Here is a 19785-nt window from a genome sequence, read left to right on the forward strand (position 1 = left end):
TGTTTTATATTTGTTCTGTATTATATTTAATCATTGATTTGAATCCCTTTGACTATTTGGAGTTTGGATTTTGTGTGTGAGCTGACTTTGAATATGTATACATTTGTGATTTTTTTTTCTTTTTGTAAGTCCACACAAGTGTGTTTTGATTTGTTGTAAACAAAAGCCGAAAATAAACCATTCAATGAACAACTATTGTATTTTTTCTTTACAATGCAGATCTTAGTTTAGTACATTTTAGATTAATAGAATATAGTTATTTTGAGGTTATAGTTTAATGGGGCTTCCGGAGGGCTAAGTGAGGGCTGCTTATTCATAGCCCCAAGTGGGCCAATGCGGGGCCACTGTAGGCATGTGAGGGCTAAGTGAGGGCTGCCCATGCAGGGCCAGCACTTAGGGGCCCACACTTTGCCAATGAGCAAGCCCCCTGGGGCCCTGTGTGGGCAGCCCACGGTGGGCCCTTAAGCCAGCCCTAAGTGGCCCCTTACGGGCCCCGTGCAGGCTCGCTTGCAGGGGGGGTAGAAATGAAGACGATTGAAGATGAAGACAACAAAGGTAGGAAATTGCCTTTTTATTTTTGAACATCTCACTCTGAGCAGTGTGCAGTTCTTCTAGAAAATCATGACTGCCACGCGCACGCGCACAGCACGCAAGCATGCACACACACACACACACACACACACACACACACACACACACACACACACACACACACGCACACACGCACACACAGGAAATAAACAGTTCTATTTAATAACCACTAGATGGCAACCCAATGCAAGACACCAAGCATTTCAGATTCTGCCTGGTTCTGTTCTATTCAAAGGAGCTTTATTGGCACGAGAAAACATAGATTTACATTGTCAAAGCAATGTGAAAAACAAACTGTCAAAAATGTATTTACAATAACATCTGATAAATGAATGTGTAAACAGAGCTGTGTCACATTGCAACTTAGAAAGGTTAGCTTACAAAACTACAAAATGCATTTGCTGTTAGAAATAGACTAGTATATGTTGGCACAGGAAACTTGGAATAAAACTTTTGAATCTAATAGCAGCACCTTTTCAAGGTTTCACTTGGTATAATATTTTAAGAGAAATAGCAGCAGTTTTACAAATGTAGGCTATTTCAAGGTAATTGCTTTAATCTGGTGATAGGCTTGATGTTTTTACAGGGGCCAGTTCCGAATTGCAGCCACCTGTAAGTGCTCTTTTAGAGCACTTTAAATCTTGCTGCTGTGTTTGCACATTTCTACAACTTGACTAAGCAGATATGGGAGTATTTCATTATTAGACCTAGTCATGTTTTCAAACTCTCTTTGCGGGTTGTCAACTGTGGGACGTACCTGTATGTGTCTCTAATGTATTGGTACGTGGGCAGGTAGTTTGAAAGTGTAGCTCAGTTTCCACCACATTTTGTGTGCGGTGGGACTGTCTGTCTTCTCTTGGGAGCCAGGTCTTCCTGTGGGCGGCCTTTCACCATCGCTCGGCTGTGCTCACTGAGTCTATATGGTCTGTACAGTCAAGGCTTTACAAAAGTTTTGGATCAGTCACAGTGCTCGGGTATTCTACCACTGTGTATTCTCTAGGGCTAAGCATTCCAATTTGCTCTGGGTTTGGGTTGATTCTTTCCAGTGTGTCAGGTAGCTTTCTAATCGTTTTCTTATCATTTGGTTTAGTCCTGTGAGTTTTTTTGTCTATACTAGTGGCTGTGCTTGTGTTTGTGTACAGAACCAGCTGTCTGAGGGGGCATCTCTCTGTCTCTCTGTCAGTGAGGACTTTGTTATGGAGCGTGTCTGGGTCACTTTCATTAAATGCTCTCTCTCTTGTAATTAGTGGCTAAACGTCCTTATTATGCTCTGCAGAACAATGTTTTTGTCACTGTCTAGTAATTGTCTATTTGTCTTGTTTAATGTCATGTTTGTGTTATGTGAGGACCCCAGGAAGATTCATTGAGGTTATGCATCAGCTAATGGAGATCCTAATAAACTCAAACTCATGCATTGTTTGGTGTTTTCCATTGGCTCTTTGAGGAAAATAACTCAAAACTTCAGTAGAGGAAATCAACAGTTCTATTGAATAACCAGTAGATGGCAATAACCCTATGTAAAAGACAAAGCAGCACACTCTCTCTCTCTCTCTCTCTCTCTCTCTCTCTCTCTCTCTCTCTCTCTCTCTCTCTCTCTCTCTCTCTCTCTCTCTCTGTAGGTGCAACAATGATTTAAACTGAGTGGTTCATCATGATTTGAATGTCATTAATTCAAGCACAGGATTTATTACCGTGAAAAACTCTTAAAGGTGTCCCTGCTGTTCTCTCTCTCTCTCTCTATTGTTTGATCCCTCCCCCTCCTTAAGTCATTCAGCCACCCTCATATATACACGCCAGACACACACAAACCCAAAGGATGCAAACCCGTACACCCACACACACGTACTGTACAAGTGAAAGGACACCCTCAAACAAACATGCATGCAGACATGCATGCTTACACCCCAAAGCCCAAACATCCAGTGTTGATTCAACTTGTGTTCTATTTTGAACCTTAACAAAAGTGTTCTCTCATTAAAGTGTGAGGCTCTTGCACTGTAAATCATTGTTAATTGTTAATGTAAAGTGTTAATTAATCTCTAGCTCTGAAAGTATTACAGGACCATTTGTACACTTTCAGAGTTAGATTAATACTCAGAATGTAGAGCCTGTGTAGGGCCTGAATAGCAAACTTATGATTAAGATGCTGGCGATCATCTGCAAAATGACTCATAATACATACTATTAGATCGAGGCTAGTAACCTTAAAATGTACTGTGATCGTATCCTTCTATCAATGGCCATATGGCTCTTGGAGTGTAGGCCTGCTTGTTTTCTTTGTCCTCTTTCTCTTTGTCCCTATAGCCTCTCTTGACTTCAGTGCACGGCTGCACGTGGCGAAAGCAACATTAACCTGTGACCTGTGACCTTGTACAATCATCATCGAGGGCTATTATTATGTGCACCCTGTTCTGTTATCTACACTTTGATCCTCATTATGTCTCTGTCACTCTATCTGATTGTCTGTCCCTGTCCCTTTGTCTCTCTGTGATTCTGTCATCGTCGTCGTCGGCCATATGTATCAAAGTTTGTGCAGCCTTGCACACTATCTAAACCATCTTTGGGTCGCGGACACATTTTTATGGGTCACGAGTAAATATCTCCTTTTTAAAAAAAATATATACCATATATATTATTTCAAAAGATTTAACAAAAAAAATCTTCTCAATAATTAAAAACAATTCCAACATTTTTCAAAAGTGTCTCATGAATAAAATGAAAAGAAAAAAATTTATAATTTCCATAAATAAAAAATAAAAAGTTTAAGAAGTAGTGAAAATACAGATCTACAAGCTCACAATGCGGCGCGAAGTGACGTGACCTTGTAGATCTGCTATTTTCCCTCATTTGGGTCCCGGGCAAACATCTAATTTCTCTTTTGGGTCTCGAGCTAAAATGTTTGGGAACCACTGGTCTAAACTGATGCCAGGACATTGTTCTGTGTTTCTCCGTACGGAAGTTCTTCATCAGATGAAAAGACACGTACACTTGCTTTTGGATTGTATGGCAGAGAAATCAGTGTGGAATTATGAGTGTGTGAACGTGCATGAATCCACTCCCATATGTACCCCTAATGGTCTGCACAATTAACACGTTAATACCCTATCCAAGTCTTAAGTTCATGTTAATGTAGATTATTAAATGTTGCAGACAATGGCTGAGACAAGTGGGGGGAAAAAAGCGTATCTTAACAGACTGTGAAATCAAGACATTAGTTGATTAGGTATTACATTGAACCGAACAGAAATGTCTATTTCACTTAGATTTAATGGGCAATAAAGAAGAAAATTCTTATCTGATCTTGAGCAGAATATGCCAATTTCAAACACACAAAACGTTAATGGTGAATTAAATTTTATTGGACTCGGAACACAAACTATTATACTGCGTGTAACAACTGCAAAATACAGCATCACATTTATTCCTATGAGCTCTCCTTGCAACTCCTTGTTGCCAGCATACATTCTCCTTGGAGATTTGCGTAGAATTCAGTGGTGTAAAGTAACTAAGCACATTTACTCAAGTACAGTACTTGTAAAAACATTTTGCATAATGAGTACTTTCTACTTTTGGTACTTTAAGCACATTTTGATACCAATACTTGTGTAAGTAAGTTGTCAAGTACATTTTGAATTCCAGACAGAGCCTGACAGAGCCCAGGCAGAGGGGGGGGATTGGTGGGGTAGGTGTGGTGTGATAGAGGTGCATTGGTACGCCATGAGCAGGGATGTGTGAGTGGGGGGTGGAGGTACTGTATGGAGATTAGTAAGGTACAGTAGAAGTCTAGAGGTTCCCCTTTTTGAATGAATGGAGGGCAATATCTGTGAATCTTTCTCTCCATTGATGTGGAATGTGGAGACATTGAGAAAACCCTTTAACAAGTTACCACAATAGCCCATGTCATATGAGAGCTCAGTAACATATTTCTCATGTGCTACTGTATTTAGAGCTGGGCATAGCAGCTAAGCAACATAGAACTTTGGAAACATAGGGAGCCCTGATAGGCTTACCTCTTATCCCTAAACTTTTTTTGCATTTTTTACTATTTTGAAAACATTTTAAAATACCAGTACTGTAGTTCAAATAGCCGATCTACAAGCTCACAGTGTGTCGATGTAGATCGGCTAGTTTAAATATTTTTAAATGTTTTTCAAAATAGTAAAATATGGCTAATACGTTTAGGCAAAAGGGGTAAGGCAAGATAGGGCCCAGAGCATGCATGACACAACTGGTCCTTTATGTTTCAAGACAGCCATCATTGTCATCACCAATTTGCTTACTGGCCCCAGGTTTAAGCTGTGTTTCCCAAGTCCATGACAGATATTTCTAAAACACTAAAATGTCCCGGTTTTCAACATTCACTACCAAATTGTCCCGTTAAAATAATACTTGTTTTGTGTGCTTACATAGATGTTTATCTTTTTCTAATCTGTTCTGTTGAAAGGTGCAGTCACTAAGTGCTCAAATAATTATAAAGTAGAATTATCCAGCGCCATCTAGCCTCTGAAGTTTGCGGTTATTATTGTGATTATTATTATGTGTGTATTTCCTGCTTATTTAGGATCTTATACCGGAGTGATAGGCCGAGTTATTATACTAGGGGTTGATACATGCTTATATGAAGGTTAATACTGCTTATTTGTTGTAATCCGAAGGTACAAATATATACAAATTCTAAAAGCCACAGCACAGTAGTGGACTTCACACATGTCACCTGAGTGTCACATGAGGGCATGTTGATTGATTAGGTCAGATGAGGAGCTGGGGTCCAGTGGCTACAGTTTAGAACAGTGCCTGTGTTTCCACATTTAACACAATACACAAGTCACATGATTTAATCAACAGAAGGTTACACCCACATGGGTAGACCAAACCGATATAAATGGAGTGGATGCTCACTATCAGGACGAAGTGTTCTACGCATGCACCAGTGTTACTAGTTACCAGGATGTTATTGCTGTGTTCGTCATTTTCCATTGCGAGCTCCGAGAGAGGTAAGAATTGAGAGCGTGTTTACCCGACAATAAATATATATATTTCTGATATGGTTTATAGTTGTGTTTATATTTCATGTCAGTAATTTGTCGTTGTGCTGTTGTTTGTGTTTATTTTTTTAGGTTTATAACCTGACTCTACTTGAGTGGTTCCTGACGAACTGGAGCGTTTCACCATGATGGAGATGCAGGACATGAATATGGGCTCTGCACCCAGTAGGCACCACTCCTCAACATCCTATGAAATCCACAACTATGAGATATTCCACGCCCAGAGTGCCATGCTGCACGACCACACTGACGAATACATCCTGGAGCTGTTTGAACAGATGCTGGTGGACATGAACTTGAACAAGGAGAAGCAGCAGCCACTGCGAGCTAAAGACATCATCATTAAGCGAGAGATAGTCTCCCAGTACCTGTACACCTCCAAAGCTGGTCAGAACCAGAAGGAGGTCACCAAGTCAGCCATGGTGTACATCCAGGAGTTGAAGTCCGATATCCGAGACAAACAACTGCTGGGCTGTCTGGAGTCGCTACGAGTCTCACTCAATACCAACCCTGTCAGCTGGGTGCAGAATTTTGGAGATGAGGGCCTTGCCCTGCTGCTCAGCCTGCTGAGGACACTGCAAGAGGAAAGAGTTGAGTACCCCAACATTGGAGTAAAGTATCAACATGAGATCATCCGTTGTCTCAAAGCTTTCATGAATAATAAGTATGGACTGAAATCCATGCTGGATTCGGCTGAGGGGATTCCTCTGCTGGTGCGAGCCATCAACCCCAGGATACCCGACGTGATGTTGGACGCCGTCAAGCTGCTCTCCGCCATCTCCATCTTAGATCACTCAGACAACCTTCACAAACGTGTTCTGGAGGCCATAACAGTGGAGGCAGAGAAACAGGACATTGAGAGGTTTCAGCCTCTTCTGACTGGTATGAATACACCAAACATTGCTCTAAAGGTCGGCTGCATTACTCTCATCAATGCTCTGATCAGTCGAGGAGAGGAGCCAGACTTCAGGATCCACATCCGCTCTGAACTGATGAGACTGGGACTCAAAGACCAGCTGACGGAGGAGGTGAGGATGATCGACAATGACGAACTGAGGGTGCAGCTCAATGTCTTTGATGAGCAGGCAGAGGAGGACTCTGATGAACTCAAAGCACGCCTGAACGACATACAGTTTGAGATGGACGATGTGAGGGAGGTGTTTGAAGTCCTCGTCAACACAGTGAAGGACTCAAAAGCCAAAGACTACTTCCTGTCCTTGCTACAGCACCTGCTGCTGATCCGCAATGATGATCTGGCCAGGCCTCAGTACTACAAGTTGATGGACGAGTGTATTGGTCAGATTGTGCTTCACAGAAATGGTGCCGACCCAGACTTCAAGTGCCGCAAACTCAGCCTGGATATTGAGGGCTTGATAGACAACATGGTGAATCAAACCAAGGTGGAGTCCAGCGAGGCCACGGCCAAGAAACTGGAGAAGAAGTTGGAGGCGGAGCTGACGGCACGCCACAAGCTGCAGGTAGAGTGGGAGAAGCTGAAGGGAGACTATGAGCAGCATCTGCTGGAGCTCAGCCAGGAGAAGGAACAGCTGGCCTCTACCAAGCAGGACACAGACAGAGAGAACCAGGGACTGCAGCAACAGCTTAGCACACTGCATGAGCAAATTGAGAAGCTATCTAAAGATCTGGAAGAGGCCAAGACTATAGTTGTCACCGTTAACATTCCTGTGCCAACCCCCGGGGCGCAAACGGGTGTGCCTCCCCCACCTCCCCTACCGGGCCAAGTGGTGATCCCACCTCCCCCACCACCACCACCACCACCACCCTTACCCGGGCATTCTTGTTTCTTTCCACCCCCTCCACCTCCACCCTTGCCAGGCATGCCTCTTCCTACTCCCCTCCCTGGCATGCCAGGAACCCCACCCCCTCCACCCTTACCTGGGATGGGACCACCTCCACCACTTCCTGGCGGTCCGGGCCTTCCACCACCTCCTCTGCCTGGCATGAGTGCCTGGACAGCCCCTGCTCCCCTGCCACTCCCCTTCAACCTCAAGGCTAAGAAGGAGTACAAGCCTGAGGTGCCGCTGAAGAGAGCCAACTGGAGAAAGATTGGACCAGAGGATCTATCAGAGAAGAGTTTTTGGACCAACGTCAAAGAGGAGAAATTTGAAAACAACGAGCTCTTTGCCAAATTGACCCTTGCCTTCTCACAGGCCAAGACTCCCCAAGCCAAAAATCTGCAGAATGGTGGAGAGGACAAGAAATTAACACAGAAGAAAGTAAAGGAGTTGAAGGTGCTGGACTCCAAGTCTTCCCAGAACCTCTCTATCTTCCTGGTTTCATTCCGTGCACTCTATGAAGAAATCAAAAGTTTCATCTTGGAGGTCAATGAGAGTCGACTGACTGAGTCCATACTGCAGAACCTGATCAAACTTCTACCGGAACAGGAACAGCTGAATGTCCTGGCGGAGATGAAGGATCAGTACGACGACCTTGCTGAAGCCGAACAGTTTGGAGTGGTGATGTCCAGTGTGAAGTGTCTGAAGCCCCGCCTCCAGGCCATCCTGTTCAAGCTGCAGTTTGACCTGCAGCTGAAGAACCTCAAGTCAGATGTGGTATCTGTGACAGTGGCCTGTGAGGAGCTGAGGAAGAGCCAGAACTTTTCCCAGCTGCTGCAGATCATCCTGCTGTTGGGAAACTACATGAACGCTGGCTCCCGCAACGCCAAGGCCTTCGGGTTCACCATATCCTACCTTTGCAAGCTGCGTGACACCAAGTCAGTTGACCAGAAGCAGACGCTGCTCCACTTCGTGGCTGACGTGTGTCGGGAGCAGTACCCTGATGTCATGAGCTTCCCTGAGGAGCTGATCCACGTAGAGAGGGCCAGCAGAGTGTCGGTAGAGATGCTTCAGAAGAACCTGGACCAGATGGGATGTCAGATCAAGAACATGGAGAAAGCCCTAGAAACCTTTCCTCCTCCGCAGAGTGACAGGGACCTGTTTGTGGAGAAGATGTCCAGCTTCGTGGGCAGCGCCCGTGAGCAGTACGAGAAGCTGGACCTGATGCATAAAAACATGGAGAAGCAGTACAGTGACCTGGGAGTGTACTTTGTCTTTGACCCACGGAAGATCTCTGTTGAGGAGTTCTTTGGAGACCTCAACACCTTCAAGAACATGTTTCAGCAAGCTGTGATGGAGAATCAGAAGAGAAGTGAGTCTGAGGAGAAGATCAAGCTGGCCAGAGAGAAGTATGAAAAGAAGATGGGGAAGAAACCCAAGAAGAGTCAGCTCCTTAACGTCAACGTAGAGGGTGATGAAACTGGTATCATGGATGGCCTCTTGGAGGCACTGCAGTCTGGCACTGCTTTCAGGAGGAAGCCCAAACCAGCTGGTCGTGCAGTGACCAACATCCTGGCCAAAGAGTTGATGCAGAAGGACTCACATCCACCAAAACACAAGAGAAAAATGGAGGAGGAACCTAAATGAGGTTCCTCCTCCAGTTAGTTAGACACTGCCTTTGACCAGAACACAGATCTAGGGTCAGCCATGTCCCACCCTGATCCATTCTGTGCTATTGCTGGGAGGATATTTTCATTTTGACATGAATTCAACATAATTAACAAAGATAATATAATCAAACAAACAAAAAAATGCATTTATTTTACACAACACTAGTACCCTTCTGCATAGTTAAAGCTGACATGAGGTTATGCTCTGTAGCTATAATATCTGTTCCTTTTTTATGTACATAGTAACCTGTAAATGTTTTCAAATTAAAGACACATTCAACATGTGACATTGACTTACAGAGTGGAGTTTTTCTACATGAAATGATTATGTATATGCAAATAGAACCGCATTCTTTCACATGGTTAAAATGCATAGGCCTATAATATCATTATGCAGTGCTTTCATTCAATGCTAATATGACCGAATCCTGATGATGATGATGGCTCAGGTCACCACCAGTTGCCTGTTGCCTCACCTGTTAATGATGTTATTTAAAAAGAAAAAAATCTTGGGGGGAAGAAAGAGGTAATTTTGGAACATTGTGGACACATTTTAAGAACACAAATCTTGTATGGGGTCCCTGGCACAAACTATTTTCAGATGGGGGGTCCTTGGATAATTACATATTAATTTGGGGGTCCTTGACAAGGAAAATATTTCAGAACCACTGGTTAAACATAATTTTGGAAGCAAGCCCAAAATAAGCAACTACTAGAATTATGGTCAGCATCATTTTCATGCGTACACACAGTACACACCCTTGAAGCAGTGGTACAGCTGTAGTAGGCAGCACCTAGGGACCATTTACCCCTCCCCATGCAGCAGACCCCGCATCACAATTAGCTCTCCTCCTCCCCTCTTCCGCACATCCCCCACTCCTCCAATGTATCCCTCTGCCCCCCGACCCCACTTCCAATATTGTATCCATCTATCTCTCATTACTTCTCTCGCCCCTCGATGGCCGTGGCTCAGGAGCTTCATCCATATTTGTCCACTCAACCACCTCTTTTGATCTACCAGATGATCAGAAGATTGGGCTACTCAGGTGATCGATTTGATCAGGTGATCAAAAAACAACCATTATTGTTTTATGTGCATAAAACATCCTAATTGATCTTACCTTTATTATGAATATAACATTATTGTCTCAGCATGTGTTAGGTGTTAATATTAACCCATTAAGACGATTACGATACGATACGATTCTACAAATGTCTTCTAAATCCTAAGTTTTTGGAAACACTTATGTTGCTATAATATCAGTGGTGCTCAAACGTTTTCATGTCAAGGACCCCCAAAATTATATGTATTTAAAGCAAAGATTTGAGTTAAAAATGTTCGCTTAAAAAAATATATATATTCAAATATTTGCACACATGTTCACGATTTTTCAAAAATATCCAAAGTATAAAATAATCTTGATCCTGGTCTTAATGGGTTAAATAATTGACTCATTCTACTGTATTATTCCAATTTAGCAACCTATATAATAAGACGTAAAAGCGATGTCACACACTGGGGTGATCACGCCAGCCTTGGAAAACAGCTAAGTGATCGTGTACCCAAAAGGGTCGCCCACCCCCCCTCCTTTAGTCCATTTCCTCATCTCTCCCTGTTCTTCATATATCTCTCCCCTCGGTGCCCTACATTTTCATCTCTCCCCTTCCATTATTTGGCGTCTCTCCCTGCCCCCTCCCCTCCATCAGGGCTCCTATAGAGATGGTAATGTGTCATGAAGTGAAGGGGGACAGTATCTACGACCCATTGATCTGCATCAAACGAGGAGCCGTGTATTCCATCTCCTCCCTCCCTCCTCTGCTCGCCCCTTTCCTCATTTCTCCTCTCCTAAATGGATGAATACATGGATAGATGGATGGATAAGTGGGTGTTTGACAGACAGACAGACAGACAGACAGAAGACACACAAACAGGCAACCAAACACATTGATAGATAGATAGATAGATGGGTAAATGGGTAGATGGGTAGATGGGTAGATGGGTAGGTGGGTAGATGGATAGATGGATAAATGGGTAGATGGATATCCACCTACCATCACCCTGTCAGCTGAAACTGGACACTGACAGCTGGCCAACAGGTGCCTTCTGACAGACTCACTCTTCATTGTGCCTAGAGTGACCTGAAGGCGCACGCGCGCATGCACACACACACACACACACACACACACACACACACACACACACACACACACACACACACACACACACACACACACACACAGAAATAGGTTCCATGGCTTTTTGTGTTTTATCCTTTTGACAGATTATGTACAAATACATTATATTCCTCTATATGTATTTTTGTGAATAAAAACAATAAAACACACACACACACACACACACACACACACACACACACACACACACACACACACACAGTTAACCACTGTTATACCTAGAGGCCATCAGGTGAAGGAGGGGGTGGGGTGATTACGTGTTTGTGTGTATGTATTAAGGCCAGTGTTGGGGTCTTGTATCTTTTGATGTGCGTGTGTGTGTGTGTGTGTGTGTGTGTGTGTGTGTGTGTGTGTGTGTGTGTGTGTGTGTGTGTGTGTGTGTGTGTGTGTGTGTGTGTGTGTGTGTGTGTGTGTGTGTGTGTGTGTGTGTGTGTGTGTGTGTGTGTGTGTCTGTGTGTGTGTGTGTGTGTGTGTGTGTGTGTGCGCACACATGGGGGAGGGGTGCTGCGAGCCTACAGAGCACCTGTCTGATCCCACCTTATGACAGCGCTGATGAGGAGTAATGTTATAGGGCTGCTTCAGACCACATGCTCCTATATACCACCTGCTCCATCACTGCAGCACCCCCATACCTGTCTGTGTGTGTGTGTGTGTGTGTGTGTGTGTGTGTGTGTGTGTGTGTGTGTGTGTGTGTGTGTGTGTGTGTGTGTGTGTGTGTGTGTGTGTGTGTGTGTGTGTGTGTGTGTGTGTGTGTGTTAATTTAAGTATACAAGACTGCATTTATGGTTTCAAAAGATACATTAGATTTGCAGCACAGAAAAGACAAACTAACGAGGGGGAGACGGCTTATAACCAACACACTGACTATGCCCCCTCTACACATTAAACATGTAAACACACACCTACACACATGCGCCCTCCATCTCAATTTCAAATACCCTGCACAGTAACACTTTTGTTTTGTTTTTTTTACGAGGAGGGGGGCGGGGGTCATTGAGATTAAAAATCTCTTAAGCAAGAGTGACCTGGCTATAAAATGTAATTCATAAAGACTTAATCAAACGTGTGCGTGCACACACACACACACACACACACACACACACACACACACACACACACACACACACACACACACACACACACACACACACACACACACACACACACACACAGCCGTCATCTCCAGAGGCCAGGCCATGTGTCCCCCAGCCGTCCTGCTGCCCTCTGCTCTTATCCCCTACTTAACCCTGGCACTAATCACACACACACACACACACACACACACACACACACACACACACACACACACACACACACACACACACACACACAGACAAAAAAGACAAAAACACATGCACACAGACAGTCACCTGCGTCCATACAGTCAGATAGATGGATGCACTCACAGACAGGTGGTTGTGCATGTGCAACCGCACGCACGCACAACCACGGTCTGTTTTGAGCAGTCTGACAAGGCTCTTCTTGTATGGCATCTTACTTTCTCTTTTCCTCTGTTCCGTTTGCTCATCCTCTCTTGTCTATGTTTCTCTCCATCACTTCTCTCTCTGTCTCTCTTATTCTGTCTGTCTGTCTGTCTGTCTGTCTGTCTGTCTGTCTGTCTGTCTGTCTGTCTGTCTCTCTCTCTCTCTCTCTCTCTCTGTGTGTAAATGCATGCAACTGCCTTCTGTGTGCTGCAGCATCTCTTTGGATTCATGTTCATGGAATTGTTATGTGATATTCACACAGCAGAGGAGAGGAGAGGAGAGGAGAGGAGGAAAGGGGACACAAACATGAACATGAGAACATGTCATTGTGTTTGGTGGTCATTACAGCCATCGGTAGAATGCAGATCACCCACATTTCATAACTCTGTTTCCATCCAATAGGAAAGCTCCACCTCCCTGCGTGAGTTCCCTGTTCTGATCAGCTTTCTGATGGGTCAATAGCCACACATAGTTGTCAGTTAAGGTTCCATTGTGTTGGTGTGTAAAACAAGTGTGTCTAATCATTGTTAGGGGCAAGTCTGGGCCTGCCAGTACTAAAGGGGAGGTTTCCTGACTGTTAGCTGGTCCGATGGCTCAGGATGATTCAGCATAGATGGGTAAGAGAGGACACACGCGCACACGCACACACACACACGCAAGCATAGGTAAGCGCATGGTGTATGCTCAGCGACACACCTGTAATTTATGTATGCATGTATGCATGTTCCATACACATAGACCAACGACACAGACGCACACACATGTTCAGGTTAAAGTACATGATGTTCTATACCCTCCACCCTGTGTTTTTATCTTGGCTACATATCGCATGGAACAGCAAGTCTCACAGCATGATACACAGTAGTGTTCCTGTCCTCCAAGCATGGCTGGAGGACCATTTCCATCTGTCAATCATCTCCCCTGCAATCACCAACAAGAGCCACAAAAGCAAGAGCAGTTTTTCAATGCCCTGCGCTGTCAAATCCTGAATGTAAAATGTGTGCGTAAACATGTTACCCCCTACATTGTTTCTAATCTTAAGCACATTCAACCAGGTACTCCTATTTTGGGCATGTCGTTATAGACAAACATTTTTTTAAATGTTCCAAATGTATTCAAATACTTTGAAAAAATAACAAAAATAGCAGATCTATAAGCTCACAAGGAAATTGATGCAACGCTTTGTGAGCTTTTGGGTAGGCGGCATACAATGAAGTGTAAAATAGGGCATACAGTAAGTGGTTAAAATGCACACAGCCCAATTGTGTTCATATATCCGCTCCACGGTGGATTTGAGCTCCTAGTCTCTGCAGAAGTGCAAGCATTCTTTACATATTAAGGAGGCAGGATTCAGGAGTTGTGGGCACACATTTTGACCTGAAGGTCAAAATAAAATTTCTCCCCAGAGCAAGCAGGCAGGCATTATCTCAGTGGTAAAAACTTACCACGCAGGAGGCCTAGGTTCAAATCCGGGGTAGAACAGGTAAGTTACATAATGCAACAATAACCAACTCAGTGGCCTTGTGGTTAGTGTCCGCCCTGAGATTGGGAGGTCGGGGTTCAATCCCCCGGCCGGGTCATACCAAAGACTACAAAAATGGGAGCTAATGCCTCCTCGCTTGGCTTTTGGCATCAAGGGTTGGATTAGGGGTATGTCCCTGCGTCATACTACTCATACTGTTCATGTGATGTGGTTAACTTAAGACTGAGTGTAGACTAAAACATTGCACATTGAGTTACACAGGCATGTGAGTCTGATTTTCCAGCGTCACCTGACAATCATTGTTTGATTGCCAAGGTTCAAGATAAATGTGACACTTCCATTATCATTATTTCTTTCCAGCAGATGGAGACCAATCAATCCTCCATCCCACCAACATCAGAAGAACACAGAAAAGAATTTTGTTGTATGTTTCACAATGATCCAGAAAATTTAAATAGCACTGTTGACAGCTTTTTGTACTCCAAAGATATTCATGAGATGTTGATTTGAACATCAGCCTGTTTGTATGATAGGGGCTGCTTTGCTGTAATCTCTGGTGCAGGCACAAGTGTGTCTTTTTTTGTGAGGGTGTGTATTTCTGAGTGCGTGCGTGGATGCGTGCGTGTGTGCATGCATGCTCAAGGCAAGACAAGACAGTAGAGTAATGGCAGTAGAGATAGATGGGCTTTCCACTATGTGATTCACAACACATACCCGAAGCAACTCAAAGTGTTTGCCACTCTTCTCTTGAAACTCAAGCCGAGGGCCATTTGCAGCATGATAGCGACATAAAAATATGCAAAAGAGACTGATAAATCACTTTCTTGCATGTGTGTGTTGGTGTGTGCTCATCATAGCACAGAACAGCAATAAAAGAGCAAAGTGCAAGAAATACAATACATAGTTGAGATAAAACGTGAAGATACTGTGAAAACAAAGTGCAATAAATGAACACAAAGCGCCATATATATATACACACACACACACACACACACACACACACACACACACACACACACACACACACACACACACACACACACACACACACACACACACACACCTTAATGTATATAGTTCAATGATAATAACTGGGCAAAGTAACACAAATCTGAGCAGGATTACAGCTGAATCAACGTAGTCTCCTATCCTCTGAAACTGACATTACATTTGGTTTGCTCTTATCATGTTAACTGATAGCTTTGCTGTCATTGTCTCTGTGTGTGGTATAGAGAAAGCACACACACACACACACACACACGCTCATGTGCACACAGACAAGACATACAGGACACACACACAAACTGTGTGTCCTACAGTCTGTGTCATCTGATTTATCTGAACCTCTCCAGTGAAGTCTGTTTACTTGCCGTCACCTGCGTCAATATCTGTTGGATACAACTCTTCCTTAAGATAAGCCTCCCCCCCCCCCCCCCCCCTCTCTCTCTCTCTCTCTTCATCTTTGTGCACTGGAGTGATAAAGACCAGATTTTGTAACAGAAAATTACCATTGTGTGCTGGGTGTATCATATATCATAGCATTTATGTGATGGTTGTGTGTGCATTAAGTGTGTGTGTGTGTGTGTGTGTGTGTGTGTGTGTGTGTGTGTGTGTGTGTGTGTGTGTGTGTGTGTGTGTGTGTGTGGTTTCTTGGCTCTCCTCTGTCATGATCATCCTTCACCCCTGACAAGCTTTGTGGCATCGCTGGGACAAGCTGGGGCATGCACAGCAAGCTCTCCCAAGGTCTGAGGCATGCAAACACACACACACACACACACACACACACACACACACACACACACACACACACACACACACACACACACACACACACACACACACACACACACGTCACGAATGCCCGCGCCTCAATCACATTGAGTCTCCATGAATTCCCTGCTACTATTACAGTGTAAAAGCAGCGTGATGTTCGATGGCTCTTCAGACGAAGCCAATCATGTTTGGCCTTCTGTCAGGATGTCACCCTGACCTCCAACAACCAACAGGGAGGGGTAGCCCACTAGCCTTAAACATCATACACATGTATGAAGCAGTGAAATCAGCTCATATGTAGTGTTTGGTTGGAATAAAAGCCGGTCAGGCTTGCACCACAAGTCTTATGGGAGCATCATGGTAGCATTTTCTCAAACTTGCACCTATTTGTCACCGCTAGCAGTACTACTCTAACTTTTCTCTCCCATATGGCCTGACTTAAAATTCAGACTAAGATGATGTCTCTGGTTAAACTCCCACAACCACTTGCCTGTGGGAGATGTTGTTTGTAGAAACTGTAAAAATTAAGATTGGATCACTGGTAAGGAGGATGCTATCAGTTCAATTCACTCTCATTTTTATATATACTTTTTTGGGGGCATTTTCACATGTTATGCAGACAGGAAGGAAATGTAGGCAAAGAGTAGGGAAGTCATATACAGAAAATGGTCCGGCTAGCTGGGAATCGAACAAAATACTGGTTCGATGGCTGGCTGACAGCGAATCCCTGATTCGATTATATAGGCTCTAATGATTAGAGCCTATAGTGGTATGCGCCCTAACCACTTAGCTATCGGGTCTCTCGGTTTGATTCTCTCTTGACTGATTCTTTTGACTTTTGTAAAGGTGTATTTTCTGTGTGTGTGTGTGCGTTCGTGCGCGTGTGCGTGCTTGTGTGTCACTTACTGTACTGTTGTATTTGTGCATTTGTGTGCGTGTGTATATATGTGCGGTTGTTGTATAAAGTTGTATAAAGGGCCAAACATAAACATTGACCCTTACTGGTCCATTTTTCTTAAATCTGTACACTCTCAGAGTTAAATTAACACAGAGGACTTTACTGCGTAGGACTCACATTCAATATTGTGAGCTCCAACACGGACTACACTTTGAGACGACGTGCATGAGCAAGGACAAGCTTGAAACCTCGCTGGGAAAGCTGTCAGGAACACAAGGCCGAGGGGTCAAACCACCTGTGTCCAGTCACCGAACAATCTGCTCGTCCTCCGCTTCCTTTATTCCGCCTTTCAAGTTGAATGCCGCGCTATTAGCTCTTGACAGCTTTCCTGTTCATTCAGTCTCAGCTCCTCTCTCCAGTCAGGTCCATAAAACCAATAAAGCGTCTCTTTTTTTACCTTCAACAAAAACCCAAGTACGTAAACCTGGTAGCCCCGCCCCCACCCTCCTGACCATCCTCCCCATTACTCGGTATTTCCCAGCAGACACAACAAGCACTGTGTTAGCTGTTTACTGGGGGGGCCCAGTCAGACCACCACCACCACCGCCATACAGGCTCTTTATGGCCCTGTGTGGCTTATGGCAGAGGTGAATGGGGCCCTGCCAGTGGGCAACGGTGGTCAGGGCCATACATATAGGGGAGAGAGACCCATGCAGCAAGCAGCTCATTGTTATGCTAAACTGGGCTTTGAATGGGAGAAGAGGCTGGGCAGGGCAGGACACGCACATAAAACAAAGGAAGACACAAGGAGGCAGAGAGAGACGGACAGGGAAACAAAATGTCCCCGACCACCTTGGAGATAAAACACTGGCAGGGGGACATGTATGTGTTCACAACGAGTGACATGCATACAAAAGGCTCACAAGTGCAAAATGCTTGTAAGCACACGCACGGCTGCATGGCACATGGATAGACACAGTTGGATATAAAACACACATAAACATAAACACATGCACACACACAACACAATACAATACAATACGTGTATTTAGCTAAAGTAACACAGCCGCACAAGCAGAAACAGGCAAACAAAAAAAAACTGACCATTGACTGTGACCTTTGACAGGGATCAGCTTTCCTTTGTAGGTTAATTCATACACCAAAGCCGAGAGGACCCTGCTGCACCCACTGTTGGATCAGATCTTTTTGTCCCCGTCACAGACGATGAATCGATTTGGTAAGCACCAGTTATACCCCCGAAAATCTATTCTACTACCAATGGACAAAATCTCTGTGTGCGTGCATGCGTGTATCTGCCCTTAGCACATCTGGAGAATCGCCGGCCAATCGACTTCAAACTGAGCGTGTATATCGCTGAGGACCTGTGGGAATGCGGTGTCTGGCATGAAGTCCGTCGGAATTGCAGAGCTGCCATTCCGACCGATATGCCCATATATAGGCATATGGAGATACCACAATCACACTGTTGGCCACTGAAGCAGTGCAGGTCAGTGCCTTGCTGAAGGGCACTGCGGCTGTGTTGCAGGAGGTGTGAGTGATGGCCAATCACTTCCCCAGCTATATATTTCCTGCTGGTCCGGGGAATCAAACCGGTAACCCTCCGGCAACAAGCACACCCCTTTAACCTTCAGGCCATCGCTGCCCCTAATTATAGATGCCAGCATGTGTTATAACTAAAGTGCAACAGAACATGACTCTTTCATGAGCCACCATCATTCTGCAGGAGTAACTTCTTATTCCTTCATTTTGATCACCCACCACTGTCTGATATTAATATTCATTGGCATATTCATTGACAAGTGTCAATCCATCCAGTGACAAACTATGTAGCTGTCTATGTGTCTGGTATGTTTTCATGTTATAATACTCTCCACTCATTGGACACCTTGTGGCTTTGTAAAAAGCTCAGTTTGGCGAGCGACGGCTCACTACAACTTACGACCCGTCACGACTGTGTACAACAGATTTCTGGCCACAGGCGCTTTCCAACACTTATCAATGCCGACGTCGGTTTGGTGTGACACGCCCCTTGACCAATTCTATCCCGGAACGCATCCACAAATGTTTTCTAAATCCTAACAGTTTTCTGAAAAACGTGTGTTGCTGTAATATCAGTGGTGCTCAAACCTTTTCATGTCAAGGACACCCAAAATTATATGTATTTGACCGCGGACCCCCCATCTCAAAATATTTTGTTCCAGTGACCCCCCCCCCCCCCCCGAAGCAAAAATTTGAGTTACACATTACACTTTAAATATATATATATTCAAAGATTATAGCAGAAGAAAATAGCCAAAGAAATCTTCAAATGACACAGATGCGTTCCCGGATTGAATGGGTTAAGCTATAAGCTGTCTGAATGTATATTCGGCACTGTCCAGCTGCACTATACTGTATATTATTGCTGTTGAGCAGAAACCTCTTATCTCCATGTATCTCTTTCGTAAATGAATACCCCACTTGATCATACTACAGCGTCGTACCAAAAGCATCAAAAGTAGCAGATCCACAAGCTCGGAGCATGTAGGTCTGCTACTTTTGCTATTTTTGAATTTGAATTTGTTTTCCACCCGATAGAGACTACATGAGACCTTGAATATCCACTGTGTCAGTGGTTTGCATTAATCTTTCAGTGTTGAGTTACCGTTGCGCCACATGCCAAAGCTAATTCTTTGCACTGACCAAATACATGGCATCAAGTGTTCCTGACACTGATATTCTTTAGAAAACTGGGCCACAGGGTTACTTGTCACTCAGTCAGTCAGGGACAGCCGTTTGTGTTAATTCGGGGATATTTCTTTAACACACGGAGCCCTCAAACAAAACAA

General features: G+C 44.3%; 1 protein-coding gene across 1 annotated transcript; it reads left to right on the forward strand.

Annotated features, from left to right (window-relative positions):
• Nucleotides 1-5761: 5761 nt before the first annotated feature.
• On the forward strand, nucleotides 5762-9079 carry LOC311060116 (protein diaphanous homolog 1-like; the record flags this gene model as incomplete). Its single annotated transcript, XM_084078242.1, has 1 exon — nucleotides 5762-9079. One exon carries the CDS (start codon nucleotides 5762-5764, stop codon nucleotides 9077-9079), a length of 3318 nt encoding a protein of 1105 aa, XP_083934368.1.
• Nucleotides 9080-19785: the final 10706 nt, after the last annotated feature.

This window comes from Gymnoscopelus microlampas (assembly GCF_963454915.1).
Source record: "Gymnoscopelus microlampas genome assembly, chromosome: 14".
Lineage (NCBI taxonomy): Eukaryota > Metazoa > Chordata > Actinopteri > Myctophiformes > Myctophidae > Gymnoscopelus > Gymnoscopelus microlampas.